General features: G+C 38.5%; 1 protein-coding gene across 5 annotated transcripts in view; it reads right to left on the reverse strand.

The window, feature by feature from the left end:
• RHOT1 (ras homolog family member T1) overlaps positions 1-23,825 on the reverse strand; it is a 61,298-nt gene that overhangs the window by 16,021 nt on the left and 21,452 nt on the right. For all 5 annotated transcript variants that reach the window (XM_081805385.1, XM_081805387.1, XM_081805388.1 and 2 more), the window contains exons 4-17: positions 22,823-22,866; positions 22,477-22,530; positions 22,293-22,345; positions 18,479-18,587; positions 18,064-18,165; positions 11,951-12,049; positions 11,069-11,177; positions 9,972-10,092; positions 7,481-7,565; positions 6,976-7,121; positions 5,905-6,005; positions 3,939-4,069; positions 3,181-3,264; positions 1,251-1,370 (exon numbers count right to left, since the gene is read on the reverse strand). In XM_081805385.1, coding sequence (XP_081661511.1) covers positions 1,251-1,370; positions 3,181-3,264; positions 3,939-4,069; positions 5,905-6,005; positions 6,976-7,121; positions 7,481-7,565; positions 9,972-10,092; positions 11,069-11,177; positions 11,951-12,049; positions 18,064-18,165; positions 18,479-18,587; positions 22,293-22,345; positions 22,477-22,530; positions 22,823-22,866 — 1,358 coding nt within the window. The remainder of the gene's footprint in view (positions 1-1,250; positions 1,371-3,180; positions 3,265-3,938; positions 4,070-5,904; positions 6,006-6,975; positions 7,122-7,480; positions 7,566-9,971; positions 10,093-11,068; positions 11,178-11,950; positions 12,050-18,063; positions 18,166-18,478; positions 18,588-22,292; positions 22,346-22,476; positions 22,531-22,822; positions 22,867-23,825) is intronic.

A 23,825-nucleotide genomic window follows, 5' to 3' on the forward strand; every position in this document is an offset into this window, starting at 1 on the left:
TTTTTTTTTTTAAAGATTTTATTTATTTATTTGAGAGAGAGAGAATGAGAGACAGAGAGCATGAGAGGGAGGAGAGTCAGAGGGAGAAGCAGACTCCCTGCCGAGCAGGGAGCCCGATGCGGGACTCGATCCCGGGACTCCAGGATCATGACCTGAGCCGAAGGCAGTCGCTTAACCAACTGAGCCACCCAGGCGCCCTGTTCACTATTTTCATTTTTCATATCATTTGTCCTTAAGCACATGCATTTATGTACATTTCTATAGCTGCAGCCATGCTGGACATAGCCATTTAAAAATATAATACTTAATCTTCCATGTTTTCAGAATTCAAAAACCATTATTTTTAATGGCTGCTTAATATTCCACTGTATTATTTTGTCTTTTTATTTTTACTTTTTTTTAAATTTTAAAAGATTTTATTTATTTTATTCATTTGACAGCGAGAGACAAAGCGAGAGAGGGAACACAAGCAGGGGGAGTGGGAGAGGGAGAAGCAGGCTTCCCGCGGAGCAGGGAGCCTGATGCGGGGCTCGACCCCAGGACCCTGGGATCATGACCTGAGCCGAAGGCAGATGCTTAACGACTGAGCCACTCAGGCGCCCCCTTTTTGTCCTAATTTAGTAAAGCATCCTCTTATTGTTAGGCATCTGGATTATTTCTAGTTTTTTTATTAAAAACAATGCTAGAATAAATTCCTTTGTGCATACAGTTTTTAACTCTTATTGCATTTTGGTGATAATCTCAAAGTGAGGACTTCTCAAGCCTCTGGTTTTTCCCCTTGCTCTATTATTATTATTGGTGTAACTGGCAATATATAAGTCATGTGCACTGCTTTTTTTTTTTTTTAAGATTTTATTTTTAAGTAATTTCTACACCCAATGTGGGCTCGAACTCACAACCCCAACATTAAGAGTCTTGCGCTCCACTGGCTGAGCCAGTCAGGCGCCCCTCCAAGTGCATTCCTAATGGCCAAGGAGACCTTTCATTAATATAGAGGTTCTTAACTATGGGTGCCCATCAGAGTCACATGTGGAAAAAAATGTTTTTAAAGTACAGATGTCTAGGACTCTACCACCTCAGAATGAAACCAGAACCTTTACGGATGGGACAAATATATGTATTTTTTAAAAGCTCTACAAGTGATTTTCTTGCTTCTCCCTGGTTAGAAAACATCACATTATACAATTTCATTTAACTCCATATAAAATTACAGACCAAACCAACAGTTACAGACCAGAAGAACAACAAACCTTAAAAATCCTAGCACAGTATTCAAAGGATCTGGGGTTACTGACGTCATATACCAGGCACACAACATCACAAATGATCTCAGCCTCAGTTAGAAATTCCGATTCAGAGATATCATGCAACTTGTAAAAAGAAAAAGATAAGAAACATTAATACCATAATATTGATGTTTAATTACAGTCATGATGTGTTATTATTGCTTGACTTCCAAATAAAGTACTAATTAAGCATAACTTTTCAGGCTATTTTTAGAGGTGGGAAGTGTAAATAAACAAGTAGCTTCTTGAAGGGGGGGAAATTGGAGGGGGAGATAAACCATGAGAGACGATGGACTCTGAAAAACAAACTGAGGGCTCTAGAGGGGAGGGGGGTGGGAGGATGGGTTAGCCTGGTGATGGGTGTTAAAGAGGGCACGTTCTGCATGGAGCACTGGGTGTTATGCACAAACAATGAATCACAGAACACTACATCAAAAACTAATGATGTAATGTATGGTGATTAACATAACATAGTAAAAAAGAACAAAAAAACCAAAAAAACAAGTAGCTTCTGATTTTGAGGACTGAAAACTGTGATTAAGGTTTTACAGAAGCAAACATTTAGTGACTGACCTGTGCCAGGCAGGCCCTTTACGCACATTCTCTACATAGATAAGATGACAGCCTAAAAAGATTAAGTCAACTGCCTAAGATAACACATCTAGCAAGTCATCAGACCAAAATTTGAACTCAAATATGATTTCAAGTCTATTTTCTTTCTACCAGACCACATTTTCTCCTCACCAACTTAAAAAAACAAAACAAAGAAAAAGACTCTTTACACTAAGGTCATTTTGTTCTACTTCACTGCCTACCCTTTTTTAATGTTTATTATAAAGCCTCTAAAGAAATAGCCCCCCTATGACAATGAGCCAGCAAGAGTAAAATTCAGTACTACTGACTTATGTAAGACAGTACAATTATGCTGAGGAGGAGTACAAGGTCAGAAGTGACTCGATATATTCCAAATAAAACACTATTACAGCATGGATAATCAGAGGCATGAAAGATACCAATTTACAAAGAACAGTATAAGAATAAAAACAGGAAAATTCACAGTCAGCTCTATTTACTGAGTATCCAGTTAAGCAGAACTATACTTACAGGAGAAGAATGGGAGATAAACAAGGTTTAATAAGAAACTGATAAAAAATGTTTATCATAAAAAGGAAAAACTGTATGAAATTCAATGGGATCATCTGTCTGGCAGAATAAACTATTTCCAAAAAGAAAGGAAATGAACTTTTTCTGGTACCTATTATTTGTTAGGAACTCCTCATATGAGCTAACTTAATAAGAAAGTCAGGCTCAGAGAGAATAAGCCACTTGCCTGACTCACACAGCTAATCAATGGTGGATGAGGGTTTGAACCAAACTGACTGGATCCAAGAAGAACATACAATCTCTTTCTACTGTATTTCATAGTGTCTTTTCAGTCATGCACTTCTTTCATCCATTTTTTTAGACTAACACATTTGGTAACTATACTCCTCTCTTGCTAAATAGATGAAACTTGATTCAGAGTACAAACTACCAAGCACCTGCGGTAAGGTTTTCATATTAATTTCTAGTCAACAGTAGAGGAAAAAAATTTTTTAAAGAAAAGTGGAAGAAAGAGGAAAGAGAAGCTATATTTTTGTCATTTTTACTTTCTATTATGTATAATATACAATTAAGCACACAAATAGATTAACTTTTACTTATACCTACACCCATGTGATCACCATACACATCAGGGGAATTAAAATTAATTCCAGTGAATAAACCAGGTGAAAGAAAAAAAAGTCACACAAGTTCTACATATAGCCACGATATTAAATGCAATTATGTTTTCAGAGTCACATAAAAATATACCTAATAATTAGTAATGTTTATATGCCAGAGAATTTCTTACCAACAAGTATTTCTCTTGTCCATATACATAAACAGTGTTGATCGCATAGTAGGATTTATGATCATCACGAATTTTCTTCTGCCTCTGAAAACAACCAAAAGTCTCAATATTTACAATAAGAAGTTATAGTACCTAGTTTTCATCAACACACACTCTGCATGTATGTGTGGGTGTGTTATAAATAAAAGGGCATTCCTCCCTACACTATGTATTATTTATCAGTACAAAGGGGACATTGATTTTATGTTTCTTAGTTCTTAAGGTCTAAGACAAAAGATGCATTTGTTCTGTATAAAGTAAAAGGAGCAGCTGAAAAGGAAGGAAACTACATTACTGAAAATGTACTACAGAGCTACCTGCTAGCAATTCTCCTTGTGCTATAATTTGGTCTGACATGAGACCCATCTGGAAACACCTCCATCTCTTTACTCAGGGCCAGAATTAGATATAGTGTTCAATCTGAAATATTTACTGTACATTTACTTCATGCCAAGCACCATATCAGGTGCTTTCACATATGCATTCGTTTAACCCCCACCTAAATACTGCTGAGGAAAAAAAAGACAAATGACAGCTAACACCAATGAAACGAAGATAAAGGCAGTTCAACGGGATCATCGTTACCCTTAAGTTGTACTTTACTAATATACACAGGCCACTGAGCTCCAGTAAAAAGAGCTAGTGGCTATGAAAAAATCATGTAAGCTCGTGACAATAAAAATTTGCTGGATAAAGCTCTATTATCTGAGAACTCTCACCATTAAGTTTCTTCCAAGAAGAGCCTGAAGAACTCCACTCTTCCCACAGTTTTTCATCCCAATTACATTACATCTGAACACATTTCTTTGAGTCTGTTTTTTCTGAAGGTCTATCTTTTTATCTCTTGTTACTAAGAAGAAAAAAAAAACCTAATTATGTACCATTTAGACTCACTGAGCCTCCATTTCATCTTCTGCAAAATAGGGCACTGTGATTTCTCATTTTTATGAAGTGTATGATGAATAAATAGACATACTGTGCATCAGCCATGCTGTATGTGAAACCAAGCACTAAATATACGGAAGGGCTTCACTTGGTGGAAAAGATGCATTTCTGAAAGCTGGCTGTAAAGTGAACTTCTGGTAACCAAATGATATTTATTTCAGCATAAAAAAAGTAGCACATTTTCATAAGGAAAATTATATCCTAAAAATGAATGAAAACTACAATGAATATAGCCAACATTATATCCCATCTATTTTCTTCTGTGATAAGTAACTGTCATAACAAATTACAAATTAAAAGATGCTATCTCCAATCTGCACATCTTGAACTTATAAATGGGGAAGGGATATGCACTCTGGGGTTCACTGGCTTTCAAATGTAAATCTGTAAAGAGGCAGAACAGAAAAGAATGCTCCAACACCAGAGCAATGGTGCCTCTCTTCCAGAGGTAAAGAGACCTCTTTAAGCTGTACCCCACAATTCAACTACAATGAAGCTCACCAGAGGCACTATTTATAGTAGCCAAAAACTGAAAATGATAAAAAAACACACATAACAATCATGGGATAGTTCAATAAGTTACACACATCCATATGATGACACACTATTTAACATTAAAATCTATAAAACTATACTTATTGATATAGCAAGATGTCCACAATATTTTGTGAGAGTGAGAGAACCTCATGCTAGCTAGGAATTCATTCCTTGCTCTTTGGTGCTGAATTAAATACTGTCTAATTGGTTAACTACTTTAAAGGGTACTTGCTCTGTCAGTTTAAGATTGATTGTCTTCGGGGCGCCTGGGTGGCTCAGTCGTTAAGTGTCTGCCTTAGGCTCAGGTCATGATCCCAGGGTCCTGAGATCGAGCCCCTTAGCCGGCTCCCTGCTCAGTGGGGAGTCTGCTTCTCCCTCTCCCTCTGCCTCTCCCCCATGCTCATGCTCTCTCTTGTTCTCTCTCAAATAAATAAAATCTTTAAAAAAAAAAAGGTTTTCTTGTGCCGGGACTTCCTGTAAGATATGGCATTTCCCCCACCAATTAGGATATAAGAAAATCTTGAAACGATCCGTTCCCTAATTTGTTATTTCCATACCTATGGTATTCTTTAAGTGGAATACATTGCTCAGCAAGAATTATAAAATCTGGGAAAGATTTCCCAGTGTAGAAAATGGTTACAAAACCAAGAGACACACAGCTCAGTATAGGGCTTATGCGTTAATAGGTATTGTTTTTAATGTCTAAAGAAAATTAAAAGACAAGATAAACTGGAACATTACAATTACTGCCCACAGCCCTCCCTGATGTTCATCAGTGGAGTGTCCTCAGGGGTAAGCTAGAAGTAAAACCTCTACTCTTTCTTTTCTTTTTTTTTTAAGTTTTTTTTTTTTAAAGATTTTATTTATTTATTTGAGTGAGAGAGGGGTGAGGGATGAAGGGAGAAGCAGACCCCCGCTGAGCAGGGAGCCCGATGCGGGGCTCGAACCCAGGACCCTGAGATTGACCTGAGCTGAAGGCAGACACTTAACTGACTGAGCCACCCAGGCGCCCTTACTCTTTCTTTTCTGATAAACAGTAAAATCAAGACTCTGAACTCAAAAGAAATTACCAAATGGCTAGGAGAACAGAGTACAGACATGAAAGACTAATGAAGAGGAGTTTATTTTCACTCTTTTCACACATGAACCCGGAATATTAAAAAATGTTTCTTAGCATGAACTGAATACTATCCAGATACTTACCTGTAATGGCTGAAGCTTGAGACTCTTGCTCAGTCAATATAGAATAGCCTAGATAGCCCAAATACTCCAGGCATCGCTGGACGTCTAAGTAGGTCGTGAGCCTAAGAAAGGGAGGAAGTGGAAATGGGAAAAGTTCTAAAGGACATTTATAGGAAAAAAAAATCCCCAACAGCTCAAATAATCTTACCACAAGACCCAGATAATTTGTCAGACTTCTTTAATTTCCCATGTGCCCAACCATGGGTTTCCCTACACTGCCATTCTTCAGGAAGAGAAGAGAGGGAGGGGATGCAAGACTGGCAGGGGTAGAGTGGGATTCCTATACCTACACTGAGATGAGCAGTGACATGCTGATAAAATCTAGGGTAAGGATATTTTATATTATCTGCTTCCTAAGTTACAAAAGCTTACTGCAAATATTGGCTGGTTGAGGACTTGATAATTAAATCTGAAAAGGTTTGCAAAAGGTGCAAAAATAACTGAAAGGCACTTGAAATTAGTTAACCCTTCTTGTGATGTGAAAAAAAGAACATGTCCTGGTGTTGAGAAAGTTAGTCTCACCAAGGCTAAAGTAATAATGTCATCATGCGCGACCAGAGGATGTCCTTAGCGCCCCAGATACAATGTCAACTATGCTGTAAGTAGATTGCAGAAAAACCCTAAGAAGTGAATTAAAAACAAACAACAACAACAACAAAAAACCTCAAATAAGCCTTCAGTGTCAAGTAAAATATGCTCTCCCCATATTCTGGAAGTATAAGAATTGTGTAATAGCAATGAGGTTTTCAATTCCCTTAATCAAAAAAGTATTAAAATCTAGTTCAGTTTTGATACAAGACTTATTACTGTTTCCCTGTACATCATCCAAAAGCAAACAGGACCTTCCTGATAAATTGATAGAACATCTAAAGTTCATCTTAGACACAGCAGCAGCACTATAAATCCTGCTCACAGGCAGTTATGATTGAAGCATTCTGTAAGACCTGACCAACTTACAAAATGATGAATGTGACACGTTGTAATTTTAAACTGGCTGTAACTCTAAAGGAAACAAGTGAGCTCTGTACTCACGTCCACTGGGAAAGAAATCCCTGGTAAGTTATCCAGCCTCTTTCATTTGTACAAACTGTGTTATTCACATCCGGCCCCCACGGTATGTAAGGGAAAACTTTAAACAAATCTTTAAGCTCATCAGGTGACAAAGCACAGTCTCTGTCCTGAGGATACACAAAGAAGTATACAAAATGTTTAGATACCTAAGAGAATAATTCCCAAACACAGAGCCCCCAGTCTAGTAAAGCTATGCTTCTAAAAACAAATGAAATTTTACATTTTCTCAAGAAAATTCTTCTCATGTATATAAGAAAACCTATATAAGAATCTATCAGAAACTAGACTTTTTCATCTTGAGAAAATAATAAAAGTAAATAAACAGAATTTTTGCTAGTCTAACTTAAGAAGTTTGAGCAATTTTTGGCTATGTGACATGAGCATCCCCTAGCTAAGGGAACAGAGTTAAATCATTTACAGAAAAATATTTTATTACAATCATGGAAAACTACAGCTGAAAGCTTACCAAATCATGCTTGTCAAAGGTGCTCTGGAGAAACAAATATGCATGATGATTTAATTCAGTAGTGCAATCAGGAGGTATTTTTAGCCTATTGACAAAAAAAAAATTTAAGAGTAAAATAAATCATTAACCAAATATTAAAATTTAAGAAACAGATATAAAACTGCAACAAGTCTTTTTTTGTGGGATGATACCACTTATAAAATACCTTTGCTGAAGCCATTCCAAGTCAATGGAGTGGAATAGCAATCCTCACAAGAGCTGTAATAACACTCATTCTGAGCTGACACACAAAGTTTTCTTAAATTTCTGAAGGGCAGGTTGAAATAAAAATTTTACAAGTAACACCATTACACTGTAATGGGTTTGTTCTTCTTATAAACAAACTGTAAGTCATAATTATGGCTTATGTCAACATTTAATGAGCTGAAAAGATGTGAAGAGGTTATTTCTGCCTGATTTGACCTGTGACCCATCCTAAGTTCAGTTCAATCAAAGGCACTGAGCTAGCTAGATACTAGGCACACAAAAACAAGACAGGCTCCCTACCCTTAGGGAACCACAGTCAAGTAGGAGACAGACCACAGACAGACAACCTCACTATTGCAAAAGAATGAGGCAAGTGGTGGATATGGGTAAACCAAGGATGCTATGGTGGCCCACACGAAAGAGGACATCTCTGGCATGGGGGTGGGAAGGTGTCAGTCCTACTGAGAGACACTATCACCTCACTTGGAGAGACTTGAAGGATAAGAAGCAATAATTAGGTTGGGAGAGAGAGGGGGGAAAAGTGAGAATCCCTGGGCAAAAGCCTAGAGCCTGAAACAACTGATGATTGGTAGACTATAAATAGTTTAGTAGCAGTATTTACTTCTAGAATGAAGACAGAGAGTGAAGCATGAGCAGAGCAGATCATGAATGACCTTGTATAACATGTTAAGAAGACTGAGCTTTATCCTGGCTCTAAGGGAAGTGACATGGGCAAATATGTATTTATGTATCTACTAATCCAGTAGCAGTATGAAGGACAGAAAGAGACAGTTTAATAACAAGGCTAGAAAGATTCAAGTGGTAGCTCTATGAGGCTATTCTACAGAAAATGAAAGGCAAACAGCATAAAGAAACTGAGAGCTATTAGTGTGAGCCACAAAGCCCTAAGCAATGGAGTTTTCTTACTGTCACGCTTAAGAAAGTAATAAGTAACTTCCTGTAGAATTTACCTACCCATGTTAATGGTACAGAAAAGAAAATGTGACAAAAGGTCCTGGGACAAATTCATTCATTCAATATGTTTTTTATTGAAAAATCTGGGAAATTACTTGAGCCAAGATTTAGTCACTTCAACAAGAGAAATTTCAACTTAGACCTGATTAATGGACCAGAAAGAACTCTGCTTTCCCCATGATGATGATAAATGAAAAAACAAGAGTCTTTCTGAACCCTTACATAGATAGCTAGGGGGTGCTATGCTAAAATGAAAAGGGACAATATGAAGACAATGTGCCAAGGAAAAAGTAAAGAAGAAAGGCTGAAGACCCAAAAGGCCAGATATTGGGACATCACTTCCCTGAAAAGCCTACCCCCCTGGGGTACAGGAGAGGCAACACACAGCAAGGCAGTCTCCTGTTTCAGGTGAAACTGGGTCCGTTTTAAACAAACACAACTTACATATAGCATTATCGGAGGAAAATAACCACAAACAGAACCACAAAATTCCTAAACAGGCTATTTAAGAAAAATTAACTTATTTCATCCTGAGCTAAGAAAAGGCCACAGAACTTACAGAGGAGAAGGACTAATAGAAAGAAGTGAACCAATATACTGACGTCTTGATTCCAAATGCAAGTTTGTCCAGCATCTGTTATCTCCTTCCTCAGTAAGATGAATAAAAAAAGATACTCTTATTCCCCATGAGAAGAAGAGGAAAAATTTATGCCACGCTATAAATCAGGGGCTCTCAACTGGGGATGATTTTGCTCCTGAAGGAACATTTGGCAATTTCTAGAGACACTGGATGTGTTCAGTTGTCAGAGCTGGGGGAGGAGGTGTTACTGGCAACTAAGGATGTGCTGAACAGGGGTGCCTGGGTGGCTCAGTCGTTAAGCGTCTGCCTTCAGCTCAGGTCATGGTCCCGGGGTTCTGGGATCAAGCCCCGCATCAGGCTCCCTGATTGATGGGAAGCCTGCTTCTCCCTCTCCCACTCCCCCTGCTTGTGTTCCCTCTCTCGCTATGTCTCTGTCAAATAAATAAATAAAATCTTAAAAAAAAAAAAAAAAGGATGTGCTAAACACCCTATAATACACAGGGCAGACTCTACAACAAAGAACTGTCTGGTCCAAAATATCAGTAGTGCTGAGGTTGACAAATCCTGCTATAAACCTCTCTATAAATCTAAATTAGTTCTGAGTAGCTCAAAGCCTACCTAAACTGTGCGCCAAATAAAGCTTAAAAATACTTGGCAAGCAAAATCAATTAGAAAGCTAAAGGTACATACAAGGGGAATAAATACTCGGGTGTCAAATCCAGATCATCATCATAACCAAATCGTCGAAGCACAGTCCAGGTAGTTTCGTGTCTCCCTCTCTGGATAAAAAGTGTGTGTAAAAAAAGAAAACCTGAAATAAAATCAGTAAGTACAGGTGATGTGAATAAGGGTACAAAGTCACAAGGAAGAAAAGCATGTAACACATAATGGCAAGAGTTAGAATCATGTACATATGCATACAGCTTTGCATACCGAAGGTCAAATCAAAACAAAGTTCATAAATCTGTCAATGAAACAGAGCTGACTTCAGAATCATTTCACATATACACCCAAGTCAGCAAGAGATGGCAATGGATAAAAGGGCCAAAAATGCATCCCAAGGAATACACTGACATTCACAAAGTTATATGATAAAAATAAATGAAGTCATTTTATAGATTTTTGAACTTATTTCTATAATGGAAAACAGTGGTTTTCAATTTCATCTTTTATTTCACTGTGGCTCTATAATACGTTCTACAAGGAACATTTTGTACTTGGTAAATGTGACTGGTAGACAAAATGCCCTGAAAATAATTTATATTTAGAGGATGCTATTAAGTAGTAAGAATATTAAGATAAATTTGTTTGTCCCGGGCGCCTGGGTGGCTCAGTTGGTTAAGCGACTGCCTTCGACTCAGGTCATGATCCTGGAGTCCCTGGATCGAGTCCCGCATCGGGCTCCCTGCTCGGCAGGGAGTCTGCTTCTCCCTCTGACCCTCCCCCCTCTCATGTGCTCTCTCTCATTCTCTCTCTCTCAAATAAATAAAATCTTTTAAAAAAAAAGAAAAAAAAAATTTGTTTGTCCCAGAAATCTCAGCCCCTCAGATGGACCTCTGCATTCCTAAGATCTGAGCAATTTCCCCACCTCTAATCTTTGCTGACAGTAAGGATAATTATCTCCATCAATGGCCTGTCTCTCCTAACTCTTAATAACCAAGTTAGATCTTAGGCCTATCAGTAAATACTAACATTTCCTTAAAGTATATATAATGCTAGGACCTTCACCTTCTGCCAAAGTCTGAAAATATCAAGTTTAAAAGGGGGGGAAAACACCATTCACTCACCTTTCAATGTCAATCCACTGTCAGCCACACCATCACTTATATGTTTCCGGACTACATTCTTAACATCTTCCAGAGCTTGGGGAGCTAATGGAGTATTGAAACAAATTCTCTAGCAAAAAATGTAAAAATCAATTTAAAAACAAAACAGTATTAAAACCACAAATAATATAAAACATTATTCTACAAAACAACATTAAATCAGTTGTAACCAAAAAAAAGCACCAAATTCTAAATTAGAATAGGATCATCTCTGCTTTGCATTATTTATTTAAAACATGTCTTACGGGGCACCTGGGTGGCTCAGATGGTTGAGCATCTGCCTTCGGCTCGGGTCATGATCCCAGGGTCCTGGGATCAAGCCCCACATCCGGCTCCTGGCTCAGCGGGGAGCCTGCTTCTCCCTCTCCCTCTCCCCCTACTCGTGCTCTCTCTCTCTCTCTATCTCTGTGTCTTGAATGAATAAATAAAATCTTTAAATAAATAAATAAAAAAATAAAAAGATAAATAAATAAAACATGTCATATGTAGAAGGAAAGAAATTTTCCCTACTCTCTCCATAGCATTTCTAAAACACAGAGCTCTTTGTGTACCCATGTTATACAAAACCAAGAGAGAAAAAATAATTCAGAGTTCAAACTTCAAGTCATCTTTAATACACCCACTGTATACCATGAAATGGCACAAAGAGTCCCCTCAATTCCTGTGCATAGGAGAGTTTTATAGCCCAGGTGAAGACTTAAATAGCTTGATGGGAAAGACCGTTTTACATGAAAAAGACATGCTTATCAACATAACATTGTTTAAGCTAATAATATTTTTTATAGCTTTTCTCAACAAGAAACCCCCCAAGATACAGAAATGCCTAAAGAAGAAGAAGGCTACCTGAAAGAAGTTGAGTTCAGCATCATTGAGAGTGCCATCATTATCTTGATCAGATATTTTAAATATACGGGTGAGGGCTTTTATACAGGCTGGTTTCATCTATACATCATTGAGAAAAGAAACAATTATGTTAATTAAGATAGTTGGGATTTCAAAATATGACTTCCGTAAGTAATGTTTTGTTTTCATAATCAAATACATAACATCAAATAAAACATGAAAAATGAACTAAAGCAAACCCATTTACTTTTATACTCAATGTCTTTTTAAGTAAATGAGGTACCATTTACTTGGACCAATACACAGAATGGTCAAATTCTGCCCCTGGTGACCATAAATTCTCCAAGGATAAGCAAAAAAAGAAGTTCATCATTAGAGAAAATGTATTCTTCCAGTCATAAAGAAAATATTTATTTACACTCTCCTTCATTCCATAAAAAATTTGAACTGACTATAAAACTACTAAGGGCCTTCCTTCCCAATTTCTGATTTTCCCCCCTAACTTTACTGAGGTATAACCAACTTCTGATTTTTTTTTTTTAAGATTTTATTTATTTATTTGTCAGAGAGAGAGAACATAAGCAGGGGGAGCGGCAGGCAGAGGGAGAAGCAGGCCCCTACTGAGCAAGGAACCCAATGCAGGACTCGATCCCAGGACCCTGGGATCATGACCTGAGCCAAAGGCAGATGCTTAACTGACTGAGCCACCCAGGTATCCCCCAACATCTGATTTTTGACCAACCTTCTGATAGAAGAATGGGACTGAATGTTTTGGTCTCTCACGTGTGTGTGTGTGTGTGTGTCAAAGTTGGGAATTAAGTATGCTTAATCACAAACAGGTGGCAAAAGTATAAAAGCCTTTAATTAACTTCCTATTATAAGAATTACTTGCATTTTAAAAAGAATCTTGCCTATTGTGACTCTATAAAACTTTTAAAAGTAATGCTGCTGGAAATGTATTTTGACAACTTCCTTAATTTTGTTTTAGGATATATAATGGATAGAACAAGTATTTTACTATTTAAAAATAAGGCCTACACGCTTCTGATTTGTATAGTTTACTATAGGATAACCACTGTCAACTATCTTGAGAAAATAAAACTTTCAGGAAGATCTCTAAACACTGTGTAAATCTGTAAGGAGATCTCCTATGGACAGTCTGAGTCAGAGAAATGAAGATGGCAAGGTGAGGAAATGTGTACTTATGAACCTCAGCCATACCGCTATCTGCAACAAACAGTATTATTATCTTCTCAAACATATAGACAATCCTTTCTTATGTTGTTTTAAATAGGGTCTTTAGGAGACAATTTGATGTAATGAGACAAAGATAAAACCTAAGATATAAAGAGATTATAAAGAAATGAGAAAAGTTAAGTAAAAAAATCAGAAACCAAATAATACAGCTTCTTCTGGGGGTGCCTGGGTGGCTCAGTCAGTTAAGTGTCTGCCTTCAGCTCAGGTCATGATCCCAGGGTTCTGGGATCGAGCCCCACATCGGGCTCCCTGCTCAGTGGGGAGCCTACTTCTCCCTCTGCACGCCGCTCCCCCTGCTTGTTCTCTCTCTCTGACAAATAAATAAAATCTTAAAAAAAAAAAAAGCTAAAGTGGTCTAAGCTACTGGCTCAATACAGTATTTAAATAGTAACTACCTTAAAACATAACACCAAAATATGACTATGTTTAAAAGGTATTAATTATATCTCAATAAAGCTGTAAAAAAATTTTACAGTAATTAAACATTTCATTTTGCATATGAATAATTAAAACCCTCACACAATAAACATTATTATTCAAGTCACATCTTTTTCATTATCAGGTAAGCAGAGGACTCCATGGGCCATACAGAGTCCATCATCATTGGAATTAATTTTGAATTAATCATCAGGCTTTAATCTTGAATATTATTTTTTTGATGATTCCACCTCAAATCTGTGTTAAAAGTTTATTTTTTTAAGCTTATTTATTTTTGAGAGAGAGAGAGCGAGAGCACGCGTGCACGTGTGCACCCACAACCTGGGATGGAGGGGCAAAGGGAGAGAGAGAATCTTAAGGAGGCTCTGTGCTGAGCATGGAGCCGGACCAGGGCTGGATCTCACAACCCTGAGCTGAAATCAAGAGTAGGAGGCTCAGGGCGCCTGGGTGGCTCAGATGGTTAAGCATCTGCCTTCGGCTCAGGTCATGATCCCAGGGTCCTGGGATCGAGTCCCGCATCGGGCTCTCTGCTCCTTGGGAGGCTGCTTCTCCCTCTCTCTCTCTCTGTCTCTCATGAATAAATAAAAAAATAAAATCTTTAAAAAAAAAAAAAAAAGAGTAGGAGGCTCAATCTACTGAAACACCCAGGTGCTCCCTGTGTTAAAAGTTTATTTTTGGGGGCGCCTGGGTGGCTCAGATGGTTAAGCGTCTGCCTTCGGCTCAGGTCATGATCTCAGGGTCCTGGGATCGAGTCCCGCATCGGGCTCCCTGCTCCTTGGGAGCCTGCTTCTCCCTCTGCCTCTCTCTCTCTCTCTGTCTCTCATGAATAAATAAATAAAATTAAAAAAAAAAAGTTTATTTTTGGGGCGCCTGCCTGGCTCAGCTGGTAGAGGGTGCAGCTCTTGATCTCAGGGTCAGGATTTCCAGCCCCATGTTGGGTGTAGAGCTTACTTAGGGAAACAAAATTATTATTGTTGTCTACATAAACAAAGTTTAGTTTCTAAAAGTTACACCTTTTATCTCAGGCAGGTCCTCCTAAGAAACAAGTAACAGATGGTGGTAGAAGTTTTAGTCTCTGGGACTGGGGGAAGGGCAGGGGAGATAAGCAGATTAGCAAAACTAATAATAGGCCTAGGAAAAAAGTAGCAATTAAAGCACTGAGAACTAATAGAGCGGATTTAATGTACCACTAGTCCAAGGCCTCAGGTAAATCTCTATAGTATGAGACTTTCCCAAATCTCCTTGATCATAAGATGCTGTATCTGGCTGAATCAAAATGGGATTGGTGTTTTTAACAAGTGTGCCTAGTGACTACTATGGGGCAAATTAGGGAAATACGGGACTAAGAGTAAATTAGAAAGAAGCTGACTACAATTATGGAACAGTAAACCAGGATTAAGGAAGAGTAAATCAGGGTCAGATTAAGGGATAACTCAGATTAATTACTTATACTAGGGGTCGGCACCTTTTCTGTGAAGCACCACATAGCAAATATTTTAGGCTTTGGGGGCCAATAGGCAAAATCAAGAATATCACATAGGTATTTATATATTATACAGCAAGAGAGAATCAAATTTCCATAAAGTTTTTACTGACAGAATTCAAAATGTAGTAATAATGGAGTAAAAATTTGCTACACAGGTCTACTAATAAGAAAAATGGAATTTTTTGGGGAGGAATACGTTTTGTTTAATTAGGGTTCAAAGTTAGTGTTCTCTATCATGAAGACTGAAAATGTTCATCTGTTAATGCTGATCTACAATGAGATTTTACATATTTCATCTTTGAAAATCATTTTGTAGATATACATGGCCAATACTGACACATATCCATAAACAGAGCATTTTAATTGAGCACATTAACTGCTTGTAAGGCATTTACAAAATTATATTAGATTCTTTTCTTGATATTTTCCTGTTAGCATGTCATTACACTACAGATTAATCAGTTCCAACTGAAGGTTAGGTGGAAGCTCCTCAAGTGCACAGTCAAATGAATTATAAAACATGGAACTTTCCTTTGCATTTGCATTAAGGTCCCTAAAAAAATGATGCGAGAACTGGAGTTTGAGCTCAGAAAATCTATCTGCTTTGCCATATATTTCTTTTGTTCTGGCATGCTAGGCAATGCACTGATAATAAAACAGTAAGATGCTCAGGTACCGTGGCACACATGGTACTCACACTATAAAGTCATAATGGGGTCAGTGCAATCAGCAGTGCACCGGGCAGCAGGCAGAAGTGAGCGCAGCACATGCGGGCTCTGTTGCAGCTACTCGTGCCTTTGCAGCACGAAAGCAGTCACAGACAAACATAAAGGAACGAGTGTGGCTGTGTTGCAGTAAAATGTTATTTATAAACGATGAAATTTGAAAGTTATATATTTTCCCATATAACAAAATATTATTTCTTCAGATTTTTTTTTTCAATCATTGAAAACCGTGTAATATGTAAATTCTGAGTTCACAAACCGTACAAAAACAGGTGGCAGGCCAATTTAGCCCACAGGTCAAAGTCTGCCAGCCACTCACCGATACTATAAATTTTTCCTGGAAAAAATCTGCAACTTTTTATTTCTTAAAAACTCAACAGTAAGAAGGCAACTCAATTAAGACATGGGTAAAGACTTAAATAAACATTTCTCCATATACAAATGGCCAATAAACACATGAAAAGATGTTCAACATCATTAGGTATCAGGGAAATGCAAATCAAAACCACCACTACCACTAGGATGGCTATAATAAAGCATACACACAAACACACAAAAAGGAAAATAACAAGTATTGGCATGGCAAAGACGTGGAGAAACTGGAACCCGCCATTCAGTTTGGTGATTCCTCAATAAATGAAACCGAACTACCATGTGACCTAGCAATCCACTCCTCAATATACACTCAAAAGAAACGAAAACAGGTACTCAAACTTCTTCTATTCACAATAATCAAAAAATGGAAACAACCCAAATGTCAATCAACAGATGAATGGATAAACAAAATATGGTATATCCATACACGTCTATGGCAGGGGCGCCTGGGTGGCTCAGTCAGTTGAGCGGCCAACTCTTGGTTTTGGCTCAGGTCACAATCTCAGGGTTCTGGGATTGAGCCCCGCATCAGGCTCTGTGCTCAGCGTGGAGTCGGCTTGAGGATTCTCTCTCTCCCTCTCTCCACCCCTCCCCCAGCTTGTGCGCGTGTGCTCTCTCTCTCTCTTTCAAATAAATAAATATATCTTCAAAAAAAAAGACTTTGGCAAATAGATGAAGGGGATTAAGGGTTCATTCATTCATTCATTTTAAAATATTTTATTTATTTATTTGACAGAGAGATAGAGAGAGCCAGAGAGCACAAGCAGGGGAAATGGCAGAGGGAGAGGGAGAAGCAGGCTCCCTGCTGAGCCACCCAGGCACCCTAAGGGTACATTTATCATGATGAGCACTGAGTAACATACAGAATTGCTGAATCACTATATTGTACCCCTGAAACTAATACAACACTGTACATTAATTATACTGGAATTAAAAAACAAATACATAAATTTTTTAAAAAAAGAAAAAAGTCTATAGCAAATATTGTTAAATTTTAAATACTACTGTGTTTCTTAGCTATGAAACAGAATGGAATATTCAAATTGTGTTACATGCTGTACCTATGTCAAATCATTACACAAGGTTTTCATTTGTGTGTGTTTTTAAGTCTGTGAACTTTATACTAGCAAAGTAAGTAAACCATTAGGTAAGTCTTCAGACTTTGCTGTTATTGTTGCCAATTCTTCTGTTTGTTTTAATGGCATTTCCTGAAATACTATTTGACCTGGAATACTATTCATAGTATTTAACATGAATGTCTTTGAAGTACCTAGAAAATGTAATTTTTTAGTAGACAATAATTTAAATTTCAGCAGTTTAGAAGAATACTTAAGAGTTACTAGGGGTGCCTGGGTGGCTCAGTCGTTAAGTGTCTGCCTTCAGCTCAGGTCATGATCCCAGCGTCCTGGGATCGAGCCCCGCATCAGGCTCTCTGCTTGGCGGGAAGCCTGCTTCTCCCTCTCCCACTCCCCCTGCTTGTGTTCCCTCTTTCGCTGTGTTTCTCTCTGTCAGATAAATAAAATCTTTAAAAAAAAAAAAAAAGAGTTACTAAAAATCGGAGTGCCTGGGTGGCTCAGTCGTTAAGCATCTGCCTTCGGCTTGGGTCACGGTCCTGGGGGATTGAGCCCCACGTCGGGCTCCCTGCTCGGCGGGAAGCCTGCTTCTCCCTCTCCCACTCCCCCTGCTTGTGTTCCTGCTCACTATATCTCTCTCTTTCAAATAAATAAATAAAAAATCTTACAAAAAAAAAAAGAGTTACTAAAAATCACTACTAGAGTTACTACCTACACATTCCAGCCCCTACTAACACAGCCTGGGGGGCAGGGGGTTACCTCTTTCTCCTCTGGGCAGTACAGGGGCCCTGTAGGATGAAGAACAGCTTTCTGTGCATAATAAAAGAGCTCTGATATGTTCTTGAGGTTTTTTGCTGAACACTGCAAAAAAAGTTTAAAATTTTATATTCTAAAAGCAATTATGGGAGCTAAAAATTTTTAAACTATCAACGTAAGATAATAACAAGATTGTTTGAAGAAACTGAAAAAGACATTTTTCTTCATCGAAATCATAATATTAATGTCTACAAAGAACTCAGAGGTCAATTCCAAGTTCTCTGTTATATTTGGTTTACATGACTTCACAAACAGCAGGAAATTTATCCCATCCCACACTTTCACACATCCTATTTCAAACCACAGTTTAGTGAGAATTCACCAGCAGTAAATTTCTAAATCAAATGGTAAGGCATACCTCCACACAGGTTTCTATTTCTGTGTACTGGTTCATAATGGGAAGGATGGTCTCCATACTACTATACTCCACCAGATCAGATTTGTTCCCAACCAGTATCAAAGGCAGCCTGAAATAAACAGAATATATTGCAATAATAAGGAAGGCAAAAGACCTTAAATATCTATTTTAAAGTATATAATAACCCATTCTAATTAGCTTTACTTAATCCCCCCAACATGAACCCTCTACTGTAGTCAGTTCCAGTCCCCTAGCAGCATGTTCATATTCAACAAATATTTACTGAGTACTTTTTTTTAAAAATTTTTTTAAAGTTAAGTTATTTTCTTTAGTAATCTCTACACCTGACCTGGGGCTTGAACTCACGACTCTGAGATTAAGAGTTGCATGCTCTTCTGACTGAGCCACCAGGAGCCCCTACTGAGTACTTCTTATAAGCCAGGTACTGTTCTAAGCATTAAAGCATATAAGACAGATAAGGTCCCTGCGCATTCTAATAGCGAAAATCAGAAAATGGATAATAAGCAAATAAACAATACACTTTCCAATTCTGTAAGTACAATGAAGAAAGTAAATAGGGGGATATGGAACAGAGTCATGGGAGGGGGCTAATTATACAGTAACTGGGGGAAAATCTCTCTGACAAGGTGGCATCTGAGTGAAGGAGCAAAGGAGGAGATGGAATGGGCCCTGTGAAGAGCCAGAAAAGAGCTGTGCAGGAAGAAGGGACAATGTGTACAATGGGCTCAAACCTAAAAAACACCCTGGTGAATCCAAACAGAAATATGTCAGAGTGGCGGGAGAGTACTAAGCAAAGAGGAAGAGGTGCGTAAACGGACGGGGAAGAGGCGTGTAAAGGGGCGGGGAAGAGGCGCGTAAAGGGGTGGGGAAGAGGTGCGTAAAGGGGCGGGGAAAGGGTGCGTAAAGCGGAGGGTAACAGGTGCGTAAAGGGGCGGGGATGAGGCGCGTAAAGGGGCGGGGATGAGGCGCGTAAAGGGGCGGGGGTGAGGCGCGTAAAGGGGCGGGGATGAGGCGCGTAAAGGGGCGGGGAAGAGGAGTAAAGGCCAGACACATACGCTGCAGTAAGGACTGTGCATTTTATTATAAGTGTAAAACAGGAAGCCAGTGAGGAATTAGGAGTAGGGGCACAATAAAATGAGTGATGTTGCCTTTTAGAGATACAGATTGAAATACTGACAGTATGATTTGTTCAAAATGATCCCAATGGGAGGGGTAGTAAATGAAACAAGACCGGCCATGAATTGGTAACTGTTGAAGCTGGTGACAGGTACGGGGGGAATCATTAGACGATCCTCCCTACTTTTGTATGTGTCTGATTTTTTTTTTTTCAGTAATAAAAAGCTTTTTAAAATGTGGTAGCCTGGATTAGGACAGTGAAGATGGAGAGAAAGTATTCAGATTTGAGATCTATTTTAGAAGCAGAACTGATAGGAACAACTGGTAGATTAGATATGGACGTTGAGGGCAAGGCAGAAATTAAGAAAACTACATAGGTTTTTGGCTGGACAAATTGAGTAGATCTCCTGAGTCAGAAAAGATTTTTTTGGGGCGGGGGCAGTGGGGAGTAGGCAGGGATTTAAGGATTTTGTTTCAGATAAATTAAATCCGACAGGCCTATGAGAAATCTAAATGGGAATTATCAAAGAGAGCTAGTCTAGCAGGGAACTGTTATTTGTACATCTTGCAAGAGAGCTTGGAGAAAAAGCAAATCATCTTCCTGGAACTCCAGATAGCAAGAGAAATTCTTGCACACATTTATTTACACCCCTAGTATGGTTATGCATAAAGGGCCTGGCCCACTATATAACCCAAATATATTCCTAACAAAGCCAGGAGGGTCTCCAAAAATGTAGTGGTTTGCATTCAACTAAAGGTGTATACAAAATAATTTATGGAGCTTAAAAAAATACACATGTCCAAGCCCTACTCCAAACCTACATATTCTAAAACTCCAGGGGTGGGGCAAAGGCACCTATATTCTTTGAAAGTACCTCAGATGACAGTGATGGGCACCCCTGATTAAGAACCACTGTGACAACAGTCCATGGAAGTCCTACGGAAAATATATGTGCAACAAATATAAACTTAAGGTATGAGGCTCAGGAAAGAAGTTACTAAGAAAGTGTAAGGTCCATATAATAAAGAAACAGACCCCCTTGGGACAAGTCAAGCACAAGAAAAGTAAGTATGCTCATATGATTCGGAAAGGGGGAAAAAACAGCCACACCTGAGAAAGCTCAATTCGATCTTCAAATGTTATAAGCTACTTTCAGAGGATAACAAAAGGGCCACAAAACTAACCACAGAATTGTAGGAAGCTGTCATAGTGAAACTAATTTTTTTAAATTCAGGTGTCCACCTGGTGCTTGATATATCAAGCCCAGAAAAACTGCCTTCTCTGGAGAGTCCCCTGTGGAAACAGCTCTCAAGTGTGCAGCAAGAAGAGCAAGTGTCAGGAGCATGTAGCTGTGGACCCCTTGAAGGCAGGCCTATCTGCTATGCCCCTCTGTGTTGATGGAAATGATCTTTATCTGGACTGTCCATTACTGTAACCACCAGCCACAAGTGGCTACTGAGCACCTGAAATGTGGCTACGTACACGCCAAGGAAGTGAATTTTTAGTTTTATCTAATTTTACTTAATTTGAGTTAAATCACCACAACTGACTAGAGTCTACTACATTGGACAGTAGCTCTACGGGGTCACTGTCTTTTTACTTTGTCGGGAAGTCACTTAAAAGTTTAAAACTATGACAAAGAGGTGCCATCAGAGCTGCAAGACACAGCATATACAATGCCATCTCAGTCATAAAGTCTCCTTCCGTAAATACAAGAGGCAGGGTCAATGACTACGTTCATCTGTTTAGAACCAGATCTTTACAGTTTCAAGGCACAAAAATGTCCAACAGAGATATCTAAAAAATTAAACAAAGGGCCAGATGTGTACAATACACAGATATTAGTCTGATTTCCCTAACATTTAAAAATACCTCATAAATAACATATTCCATTAAATAATACTGCCAAGAAAAATTTCTGGTTTCCATTTTTACTTAAAACTGAAAACACTTAAACCCAGAACTATCATTCTGCTCAGAAAAATACAGAAGGTGTGTTCTCTTACTTCTTCCCATCATACATGTATCTTCCAAAGAATTTCGAAGGAATCTCCCTCTATGCATTCCTAAATAAAGATCTCTAGCAATCTTTAGAGAACTTATAAAGCAGTTCAAGTGCATTATTTCACTGGATTCTCAAAATTACCACATGCAGCCAAGACAGGCATTAGCCTTGTCTCTACTACAGAAGTGGATAAGCCAGATCTCAGAGGGCACTCATTCTCCTCCCAGTCCCGTGCTGTTATACACACCACCCTGTAAGCAATCAGTGACTAGGGGAAGCCTTTCCTCACCCAAGGGGCACCTCCACAGAGAAGGCACATATGATACAGATGGGAGAGGAATTCTAAAGTGGAGACTTCTTAAGCAGTGGTTTGAGAAAGAGAAATAAATGTAAGATCAATGATCAAAATATTTCATGTCAGAAGTTGTAAATCATTATAGTACCAGAACACTGTTTTCTGCTTTGCTCACAAATATATGTGCTGCCTCAAACAATTCCTCCCAAAACCAGTGTGTGTGTATAAACAGAGAAAGACCTATAGCTAAAGCGGCAAATGTTAACTAGTGGATGTAAGTGAAGGGTTTACAGGTGTTCATTGTACTCTTTCTTGCAACTTTTCTCTAAGTTTGAAATTTTTCAATATACAAAGTTTCAGAGGAAAAAAAAAATACCTGCTGTCTTTGTCTGTTCTTTCATTTATAAGAGGAATCCATCGACTTGTTACCTAAAAAGAAAATTAACAAGAGCTAAGCCACAATGAGGATCTTCTCTGAAAACTCTAAATTAAGGATCAATTTTAAAAGTGCCCCCATTGAAATTTAACTAGATATAGTGAAAAAAGTCACATATTCATACCTTATCAATAGAATGCTTATTGTTAACAGCATAAACTATGCAGATGACGTTAGCCTACAAGAGAAAATTAAGAAATTAATGGTATTTTTAAACAATACAAATGTAAATGGTAGCATTTAATTACCAGCTAGTTAACATATTTGGGCCAAAGGAAGAATAAAATTTGAAACCTAAAAAAAAAACCCCACATTTAGCATGCCTTTAAGAGGAAAAAGTTCCTAAGGACTTACTGCAAAAATACATACTCAAAGCCAGAAGTTAACAGCAAAGACTTAAGACCTAAGACTCACAAAATCATCACTGTTTTCCCACAAAAAAACCCTACAGCTATATTTTTTTAACTCACCTGTGATATCTCTTGATGAAGCTGTTCATCACTCTGTTCTGCTTCTACAAATGACAAAGTCAAAAAATGTTCATTATTTTAAACACTTTCATAAAAACTAATGGCCAAGCTAACATCTACATGGCACGCATCCAACATCCCTCATCCCTCATGTCATTTATGTAGTGTAGTGCCAGATGAGGTGGCAAAGGCAAGGGCAAGCCAGGGAAAGGAAAAAGCTGGACTACGATAAGGAAGCTGGCTGGCACTGAAAGACAAGTCTACCACAGGATAACTGCATGAAGAGCAGAAGGCATTGTGTGATAAATCTAGGCCAGCATCTGATCCAGAGTTGAGAAGGGTCAGGCCAAAGAGATCAGAAACGCAAGCTAGAAGACTAGGTGCTGCAGTCAGAAGCCCAAAGAGTCCATACACACAGGGTCAGAAGGCCAGGTGAGAATACAAGCTTAAGAGCTTGTATCTTAAGAGAGCAGGCCCCAGAAGCAAAACCAAAGCATGATAGTGAAGAGTCCAGAATTCCCTTTCTAACACATATCTCTGGCTGGAATGGGTCTCAAATGGTGGATGTGCATATAACCCCACAGTGCAGGAGTTATGCATGATCATAGCTATGATGAAAAAGCATACAAATGAATGGAGTGCCTGGGTGGCACAGTCAGTTAAGCATCCAACTTTTGATTTCAGCTCAGGTCATGATCTCAGGGTCAGGAGATCGAGCCCTAAGTCGGGCTCCGCACTCAGCGAGGAGTCTGCTTGAGATTCTCTCCCTCTCCTTCGGCCCCTCTGGCTTGTGCTCTCTCTCTCTCAAATAAATAAATAAATCTTTTTTTTAAAAAAAGCATACATATGAAGAGAAAAGCAATAACTGACATTAATTTAGATCACCTTATATTAAATATTCCCCCCCCAAAATGCCTGTTATTTCTGACATGCAAACTAATACTATAAGTGAGTACAATGGTATTTTAATTTATGCCAAATAACTGGCCATATTTTAAATATC

This window comes from Leptonychotes weddellii, chromosome 15 (assembly GCF_054177405.1).
Source record: "Leptonychotes weddellii isolate Sample4059 chromosome 15, ASM5417740v2, whole genome shotgun sequence".
In the NCBI taxonomy this organism is placed as follows: domain Eukaryota; kingdom Metazoa; phylum Chordata; class Mammalia; order Carnivora; family Phocidae; genus Leptonychotes; species Leptonychotes weddellii.